This window comes from Squalius cephalus (assembly GCF_949319135.1).
Source record: "Squalius cephalus genome assembly, chromosome: 18".
Taxonomy (NCBI): Eukaryota; Metazoa; Chordata; class Actinopteri; order Cypriniformes; family Leuciscidae; genus Squalius; species Squalius cephalus.
Window position 1 is genome coordinate 28,778,607 of NC_137139.1, and position 10,236 is coordinate 28,788,842.

Consider the following 10,236-nt stretch of genomic DNA (forward strand, 5'->3'; position numbering starts at 1 on the left):
TGATTATGGTCAGTCTGTCTTAAAACATTCATGTTAAAAATCAGTTTTAAGTTCTACCAGAAAGACTCAAAAACAAGCTGTTTAAGAAATACAAAATTAATGAATGAAGTAATTACTGTTAATTATGGATACCTAATTTATGTACCTGAACAAGTCATCCTGACAGAACTAATGCAAAGCTAGTATTTCCAGAACCCTGTTGTCGCACTCTGTTATGATGCATTGCATGTCAAATGTATTGCGACGTGTATCATATTTTGACATAATTCCCAATACCCTATGGGTTTGTCATGTTTTTATGACTCCATCCACTACACAAATCAGACATGCAGTACCTATGAGTTTCTCTTTGTTGTTCATTTCTACAACCTCTTGCCGCAGCGGCCCAATTCATTAGCCACGCGGCATGGCTTTTTTTCCGAGCTCGCTGAGTCATTAGCGACACATGGTGGTAATTTGTATCGATTTTTTCGGCCAGGATGCTGAAAACCCAGTTCCTCAGTGGCAAGATTTAAGGGCACTTCCACAATAAGCTGAATGACTTCCTCCTTTGCTAATGAGGAATCTGAGTGCACCGTCTCTGTGCTTCCTCCATGGAAACACGACATAGAAGGACGAGAACAGCATTCTTACTCGATGATGCAGTAGAACTTTACAGGGCAGTTACAATTTTCAAAAATATCATTTAATATATCATATTTTTGTTACCAGTGTGTGAAATTTGAAGATATCACAACACTTAAGACCAATATGTATTTTAAACGTATATTTGACAGGCTTAAATGTAAATTTGATTCTGATATAAATGTAGAATTTTACAGTCAGATATTTTTGTATAATCACAGCTAAATTTTAGAAATAACTGTTATTTTATGTTTCTTTTAAATCCCATTTCTCCTTTTCCCATCACATAAAATAACTTGAAATCAACACTCAAGGTTTGGGGTTTGATAGATTTTTAATGTTTTTGAAAGTCTTTTATGCTCACCAATGCTGCATTAATCTGACCAAAAATGCAGCAAAAACAGTAATATTGTAAAAAATTATTACAATATAAAATGTTTTCACATATTTTATAATGGAATTTATTCCTGTGATGCAAAATTGAATTTTTAGCATCATTACTCCGGTCTTCAGTGTCACATGATCCTTCAGAAATCATTCTAATATGCTGATTTGCTGCTCAAGAAACATTTATGATTATTATCGATGTTGAAAACCGTTGTGCAGCTTCATATTTTTGTGGAAACCATGATCATTTTTCCTTCCTTCCTTGATTTTCATCAATATCAATGCATCCTTGCTGAATAAAAGTCAAGAATCTCACTGACCCAAAACTTTTGGACTTTTTGAAACTGCAAAATGTGAGTGATCCTTTGTGAACTAAGCCTAAACTTTGAACATACAGTGTATTTGATGTCTCCAGGTCATCTTTTAGTTTTGTAGAATGGTCTGGGGATTGAAATGGTAAACAACACAGACTAGAAACAGAGTATAGCCCAATTTTCCACCCATCTGAAGATTAGCATTTAGCCCCCTGTGAGTTTAAATTAGCGGCTGTTGAAATTGTTGCAGTGGTTTCATGTCTACATGCATTACCATAAAGAATGGGTCTAGAGAGCTTGATATATCGCCACTCTTGTTCTCTACAGGCCTCTTCATATGAAGATCAGTTGAAACAATCACTCTTGAACATGCTTGCTGGTTTTTGTGGCATGCACACTCGCTTTACATATTCTTTCTTTAAGAGGATGTAATTTAGATAGGATTGTTTTGTTTAGCACTATTTGATTCATTTTCAGTGCTTAAAGGGATAGTTCACCCAAAATGTTTTATTCTGTTATCATTTACTCACCCTCAAGTTGTTCCAAACCTGTACGAGATCTTCTGCTGAACCAAACAGTTGATGGGCTCCATTGACTTCCATAGTGTTTTTCCCCCATACTGTGGAAGTTAATGGCTGTTTGGTTACCCATATTCTTCAAAATATCTTCTTTTGTGAAAAGAAAGAAATTCATACAGTTTTGGAACAATGGTGAGTAAATGATGACAGATTTCTTTTTTTCATTTTTAGGTGAACTGTCCCTTTAAATTATTCACATTACCAGTACCATTTGATAAGTGTTAAACCTTTGTGAATTAGCAACTGTATTTATTCTGCATGATGACTCACGACATGCATTCCTTTTTATCACCCTTTAGCCTGCTGTACAAATTCCCAATCTTTAAAAACACTTGTGCGAGGCTGCGGTACTCCAACAGCATTTGCATTGTGTCTGTATGGTTAATCAGAGAGCAGAGCATTCAGATGTCAAGGAGATCCTTTTGGAAAAAGGTTAACCATTTTTCACATGTGCACAATAGAGGTGCTCTTCGGCACAAGGACATTATCTTCTTCCATTTTTAGTTGATGGTAATATGCACGTGGGTGTTGAATTGTCAAACCTCTCTCTTTCTCTGGCCTTGGGCAAGGTATTGGTATTCAGAAATGCGTGCATGTGCATGCATAAACGCTCACAAATGCACACTCACACCCAAGATAAATATTTGTTTACCTGATCCTCTAAATATAGGGGATGGGATAGATCTCTGGTCAGATGGGATATTTGACTGGGGATATATGACCAACCGTTCCTAAACCTCTGCCCTACTGCCAACATAGACAGCTACCTTCTAAGAAAGCATCCCGATTGTTATGGAACCTTATAAGTGACCAATTTGGAACACATTGGCAACTCTCTATGTCAGACAGACAATTGATTCCAATAGAATTTGTTGTTAATATGTTGCTAATGGCATTAAAACACATCACACACATTTTTAATATATAAAACAATACATATTTATATATTTTATATTTATTTTATATAATAAATAAATGAAAAATTTGTATTAAATGGAATTCAAGTTTATTTATAGTTATTGCTCTTCTGCCATCTTGAATATATTTGATTTATTTTTCACTGAGTTTGTGACACTGCAATTCTGGAATTGCCTTCACTGCATTTTGGCTAAATCAAAATAAATGTCTATTATGCTTTAAAATGCTGCCTACATAGGGAGCTTACCAGGTTTTGGACACAAAGTAAATCTATCATAAAATAATAAATGTTTTATCATATTTTACATACATATTTTAATTATATATTATGTTTTATATTTGTTTATTGTTATATATATATATGAATTATATTAAATAATATTTTGATTAACTCTTTTTTCTGTATTTAATGGAATACAAAGTGTCAAAAAAAGTGTCTATGATGCATTAAAATGCTCCCTACATAGGCAGCTCAATAAGTTTCGGAACACAGCAAATGTACCACCGTCTTTTCAAGTGCAGGTGCGTGGATAAACGCATTCATTATTTTTCCCTCCTTTTTCCAGCTTTCTCAGCTGCGCGGGAACAATCGGAAGTTCACCTTGCTGCATGCCCTTGTGGAGCAGATCGTGTTGCGAGAACCACGTTTGGCCACCTTTTTCCTGGAGCTTGCAGAATTCGAGACTGTTCCTGGCGGTACTCTAATCAAAATTTTATTGGAAGGGAATATGTGATAGATGTTTTTTGGGCTGGTTTGATTGAATGCCTTCTGATTGTGTGTATCTGTGGTTTTCCTGCAGCTTCGGTTAAAGGTCTAACAGCAGAGGTGGATGGTACGTGGTCTTATCTGATGTGTTCTGTGATGCTGCTGCACCAAACTTGTTTTGTAGATGCTTTTGATGCTTGATTGAGCACTTTTGCTTTCAGAATATCAACAAACCCTTTCACTGTTATATTCAAGTGTGGTCAGGCATTTCATACAATTTATAACTTTTTAATCAACTGAGCGTTAGATTTAAACCTGTTGCTGCTTGGCTTGCTTGTGCATTAATGCATGAAAGCATTGCAGTTTTATTCATAGAGTTTAGCTAGTCCATTACAAATATCCTAAAACAGAGATCCCCCCCCCCCCCTCCCTGTCACTATTTAGTCGTGAAGAACGAGTTTCAGAAGGTCATCCAGTACAGGAAAGCACAAAAACGGAAAAACACAGCCAATCAGCACCCCAAATTCATCAAAGACTTAAAGGTAAATTTACAGGTTTACCCAATTATATTTGCTTTGTGTTATTGTACATCACATACTTGGTCTGAATATGAATTTGAAAGAAAATACATATATATAAAGGTCATGTTTTCTGATTAATATGATTTATTCAAGTGGTTTCCTCTGTGGAACACGAACATAATATTTTGAATTATGTACTTGTCTCTATTTTTCATGCAATAACCATGAATGGGGATTTAAGTTTTTTTCTTTCTACAAAAGAATGCAGGAATCCAGTATATACTATTTGTGTGATATATTCTAAGTCTTTGCAATTTAAGTTGTCACTCAGTTTCAGTGAGCTGATAATGACTGTGATCGGATCACGGAGTCAGTGAGTTGAATTTAATCATTTAAATTCAGTGAACTGGATCAAAAGATCTGATTCAAAAGAATAACTCAAATTGGACAAAGCTACTTTACTCACTGAATAATGACTCAAATTTCAATCTCTTCCTCACACAAAGCTATCATATTACTTCAAAAGAATATATAAAACATTATAATGCTTTTATGCTCATTATTAGTCCGCTTGGAGCTTGACAGCCCCTGTCCTGACTGGCCAGGATATTCTTTAAAAAAAAAAATCCAATGTACTGTATCATTCTTGCACAACTCCATTGAGAAAGGAAGTTAATTTAGATCGTATGAAGCGCAGACCTTTGTGAGCTTGTGGTTTGTTACACCTTTTGACTGTATAAAAGCTTTTTCTGATGTGGTCTGTTTGGAGAGAAATATCAGTGATGAAAAGCCTCTGAGGAAGAGAGCGCTAAGAATGCCAGCGCTACCTCTCCAAAAAAACGGAAAGAAGGAAAATGCACACCCGAAACACCTGCTATTCCTTTATCTCCGGCTTTAGATGGCCATAGAGAAGCAAGAGGCCGATTTCAGACAGCTGATGAAGAGGTGTGAGGAGATGAGGAAGCTCTACACTGACATATTGGTAATCCCTGAGTTATTATTTCAATATCTTCTGTTGTGTTGCCTTGAGAGATGGATGGGCCGGAGTCACCGGCTATCTGGAGATTGGCTTTTTCTGCTTATCTGTGCCAGGTGGACTTTGGGAAAGGGGAATATATTTCAGCCCACCCATTCACCAAGGTTACAGTGGGTTTTTTTTTCCCCTCACTGTGAGGGACATGATGCTGGATTGAAAATGACTTATGATGACGGTTCTCTATGATGTTCATGGGTTGTTTATAGCACTAAATATGTTATGAGCACAGAAGATAGTCTTGGGTATACCAGAGGGGTATTTGCTACAAATATTTGCAAAGCAACTGCAGCATTTCAACAAATAAATGTATAAAAAGTAATATAAAAAAACTTTAAATATAAAATATACTCTATATGAAGAAATTTTGCTTAATTTAAAAAAAATTTTTTACTCCGTTACAAGTAAAAGTTGTAAATACCTATTTTTACTTAAGTTAAAGTACAGAAGTACTCGTTTTAAAAAGTACTTAAGTATCAAAAGTAAATGTCAATGCATTGTTTTATTATTGTTGTATGTAATACTTACAGTACCTTATGTCTCTGAATCTATTCCTGCCTACCTATCCTCATATCAATATCAAAATTATTTCTAGAACACAGTTCCAGTAGTGGGATTGAATGTGAGATTGAATAAGTGCACTCAATAACGTCCACAATGGTTTCGGACACCCAAATGTCTGTTCCCTCAAATAGTGCCCCATTTAAAGTTTTTTGGCTTTTAGTATGAATATGTTAACCTTACTGATATCTATAAGGTAGTGTGCTCCACAACAATGACAAAATTCGCATTTAGAAGACCAAACCCAACTTTGAAAATGAAAATCAGGTTGATGTCAGAATCCAACATCAGATTGACGTTAATATCCAACGTTGGACAGACGTTGTATTGTGGTTGAAAATTAAAATCAGGTTCTGACGTCAACCCGACTTTCATTTCCAACCAAAATGCAACCAAAATCATGACGTTACTACTTTCTACTCAAGGACCTTGACAGAAATGTAGCGGAGTAAAAGGTACGATATTTGTCTTTCAAATGTAGTGAAGTTAAAGTAAAAAGTTTCCAGAAAAAATAATACTCAAGTAAAGTACAGATACTCAAGTAAATGTACTTTGTTACTGTCCACCTCTGTTTCTACTCTTTCTGAGTAAAGCCCAGTTGGGCCACATCAGGGGCCAAAAAATACACAGCTTTCTTAATAATAAAGGAAAGTAACAAATTCTTAAGCAGAATCCTTTTCCTCTGTTTGTAACTTGTATTGCATTTCCCAACTGTTCCAATTTTCTTCAAGACTGTGAGTGTTTCATTGTGAACGTTCAGCCCATTGTGTGTTTGACAGGATGAGGTGGAGGCTCCTGCCAGCGATGAGAATTGGTTTAGTTTTACAATTACAGCCCAAACTTTTAGCCTTGGGCAAAAATACAGCAAACAGCAACTTGGGGCTGTGGAGCCAGGAATAATGGAAAGAATAGAGCCAGGATGAAGAGAGAAACTGAGAGGGATGGGAAAATGAGCAGTTTTTATTTTGTTGGCTATTAAATAGTTTATATCTCTTAGTTTATCAGCATTAAGGTTTGTCTCTCCAGGTATGAAGGTGATTGGACAGTGGTTCACAGTAGTAGTTGGTCTAAAAGTTTAAATTCTGTCGTCATTTACTCACCCTCATGCCGTTTTAAAGAATAGGTAGTAGAATAGGTAAGAATAGGTAGATTAGGTATAATTATAAATAGGTATAATTACTAGAATAGGTTTTCATGCCTGAATGTTCAAAAAACAGCTTATTTTCCCCATATTTGACATTGTGGCAGCTCCTCTCTTCCCAGTCAGTCAGTAACGCTCTGTTTAGTCTCTTTGAAGCCCCTCCTTCTGAAAAGCGCTGTGCTCTGATTGGTCGGCTGGATCAGTGTGTTGTGATTGGTCAACCGCTTCAAGCGTGTTTGGGAAATGTCCCTCCCCTTACCATAACCACGAGTTTCAACACACTACTATCTAATCAACCAGGCCTCGTCCCTTTATTTTGCGTATGCCTTGGGCAGCAATTATTTAAATTAGGAATATTGTGACGTGTCAGGATTACAAAGACTAAACTCAAGATTACAATGAAGGCGTTTCAAGGAGTTCAGAAACAGTTACTGATGTACAGAATAACTCCCTTTAAAGGGATTTTGTGCTTTGTAACTTTGCAGACCTTTTTCATGCTCAAACAGCAACATTACACACTAAAGAAAGCTGAAAATGTAAAAGAAAAAAGAAAAAAAAAGGACCCCTTTAACTACTTATGGATATTAGTGAAAAATGTCAAGGGAACATTGACTAGGGCCCTGTTTATATCTGGTATTAAGATGCGTTTTGTTCGATTGGATCACAAGTGGATGATGCTAAATACAGGGTCTAAACCGTTTTGAGCTTGTCCACTTTCAACCTCTTCCAGAGGAAGATGAAAACTCATTTGACCAGGTTACTTTCTTAGTGCAAACGCTCATGTGTTCGAATGCGTTCAAACAGCCACAAAAGACCGCCTTCTCTCCACCTAATGCGTATACATTATGTGAAGCGCGTTAGCCAGACGGTATTTAGACTTTGTTGGCTGAAGACCCAAGTTTGGTTTGAAGATGAAAAACATACCAAGCACAATGTTCTCTCACCATTCCTGATTTCCAACACACACTAACAGCATTCGGCGTGATCTTGTGGCTGTCAGAGCAGAAATGAAAGCTGATGGTCTACGTGTTTTTCCGTCGTCTCCGGGCACGTTCATATGTAAATTGTGTGAGCTTATTTTGTCCATTAGATTGAAAGATCTGAAAAAACAAATTTTCCCGCCCAAAGACCCTTCCCTCGAAGAAATCAGGACAGAAGTGGTTGAAAGTGGACAAAAGAGACTGGGAATGTGTCTCCCTCGTCTACTTGTGATTCGATCGACCAAAAAACATCTTAATACCAGGTGTAAACAGGGCCAAGGTGGTATTTGGATGTTTTTATTTGATCAGAGGAACTATATTAGAACTTTTACATTTTGTATTTTGACTTTGAAATAGACGGGAACAGTCACAATATGAAGCAGTTTTGATTGTATTAAGTGTTATATAAATAAACTCGACTTGACAATATCACTGTTCATTTGTTTTCTTTTTCATCCACAGGTAAAATTCGGAGAGCCTTTGGATCAAGACTCCCAAGAACTTTTCGGATGGATTTGCCAATTTATTAATGACTTCAAGAAAGTATACTCTGAATACGCTCAATGATCCTGACTTTCCAGTCAGATAGTCACATCTAATGCAGTAGGTGTTTGTACAGTCTGTGTGAATTGGCACCTGCTTTCTCAAACATTTCAAAGGCGATATGAATGTCTGTGGAAAGAGACTTACCTACAGACTATGACCAATGTTTTCTGGATCTTTCCCAGTGCTGGTGTTTGGCTTGATTTGATTAAAAGGATTCTTTGACCCAGTGCTACAGCAAACAGTTTGGATTGATTTTCCAAGCAGGAGCAAATATTTACTAGAGCCACATATCATTTTTGTTCTTTTAGAGTGGATGTATAATGAATGTTAGTGATACATTCACAGATGGCTGGTGTGAAAGAGGCATTCTGGTTCAGACAGCCAGTTGAATGGTTTCCACGTGTGTCTCCTGAATCTCAGACTCAATGTGGCCTTGAGTGTGTGTGTAGTTTCTCGATTATACAGAATCGAGTCCTCTGTGGCGGTTCAGCACATGACATCTGCATTTCACACTATTCAGAACAGACCCCTCTTCATTTTTCTTTTCTGAATTATAGAAGAAACTAATCTTTTTGAAGTCTGATTTCGTGCGCATAACACTAGGATTTACATGCTCGTGACTTGTAATCCTTTTGTAATGAACTTCCATTGCAGTTTTTCTGCCACTGCAGGAATAGTTCAGCCAGAAATATAAAGCCTGTCATCATTTACACATCTTCACGCCGTTCCAAACCCATATGACTTTCTTTCTTCTTCGGAGCACAAAATAAGATGCTCGGCAGAATGTTGAAGCCGCTCTTTTCCGTTTAATGACGAATGATGCTAAACAAAGCATTTTTAAAAGTAGTCTATAGCATTTGTGTACTATATTAAAATGCTTCTATTCTATAGCTCTATTTGAAGTTTTTATGGCCTTATTTCAGTTAATATGTGACCTATTGTTTTAAACCACATAGCAGAGTAGCAACATAACTGTGTAAACATGACCTTGTGACTAATTTGTTGTGGGCTACGGAAACGGATTCATTGTACAGTATAACAAGCAAATAAAGTGAGTATTGCGCCCTGCAAAAGGGTACATAAAGTATTCTGTGTGGCATTTCATGACCTGCAGGAGTTTGTCAGCTCAAATTCTCTGCTTAGTCAGACATAAAATGCTTTCCTTCTACCATGAGGCAAAAATTGAGTTTTTTTTCCACTAAAATGAACTTGACTGCACAGGGAATGAGTATTTTATTCATTAAAGAAATGTATTAGAACACTGAAAGATTTAAACCAAACAAGCTTAATTTGTCTTCTGAAACACTGATTTGCATTAATAGTCATCTTAATTTACACTTTTATAAAATAAATCATTAAAACGACTTTTCTGGTATCACTAAAATCATGTCCTGCCCTCATTCCCTTTGTGTGCTTTTTTTTTGTATTCATACTCTGTGATTATGTTTGGTTTAGAATAAAAGTGGGGATTACATCTCCACCTGCAGCACACACAGGGCTTTTACGATGACATTAGTTTAAATCGCTACATCTTACATCTGTTCATCTTCTTAGGTACCCAGCTGTTGCTTTGTTACCTTATATTTGACCTTAACTGGCTTGTGAATGGCCATACATCACACACACACACACACACACACACACATTTACTAACTTTTATGTTAGATGCGATTTGATAGCACTACTTTCAATTCAGCAAAGAATCCTGACAAAAATGTTTCATGATTTCAACATAAATATGAAGCAGCACAACTGTTTTCAACATTGATAATAACCAGAAATGTTTCTTGATCATCAAATTATCATATTAGAATGATTTCTGAAGGATCATGTGACACTGAAGACTGGAGTAATGATGCTGAAAATTCAGCTTTACCAACACAGGAATAAATTACTTAAAAAAAAAAAAATTCACATAGAAAAGTGT

General features: G+C 36.4%; 1 protein-coding gene across 2 annotated transcripts in view; it reads left to right on the forward strand.

Moving 5' to 3' along the window:
• Positions 1 to 9,689, forward strand: part of LOC307145356 (uncharacterized protein) — a 38,031-nt gene extending 28,342 nt beyond the window's left edge. For both annotated transcript variants that reach the window (XM_079848427.1, XM_079848428.1), the window contains 5 exons: positions 3,388 to 3,517; positions 3,622 to 3,654; positions 3,972 to 4,069; positions 4,947 to 5,030; positions 8,226 to 9,689. In XM_079848427.1, coding sequence (XP_079704553.1) covers positions 3,388 to 3,517; positions 3,622 to 3,654; positions 3,972 to 4,069; positions 4,947 to 5,030; positions 8,226 to 8,330 — 450 coding nt within the window. In that variant the 3' untranslated portion in view covers positions 8,331 to 9,689. The remainder of the gene's footprint in view (positions 1 to 3,387; positions 3,518 to 3,621; positions 3,655 to 3,971; positions 4,070 to 4,946; positions 5,031 to 8,225) is intronic.
• The last annotated feature ends 547 nt before the right edge of the window (positions 9,690 to 10,236 follow it).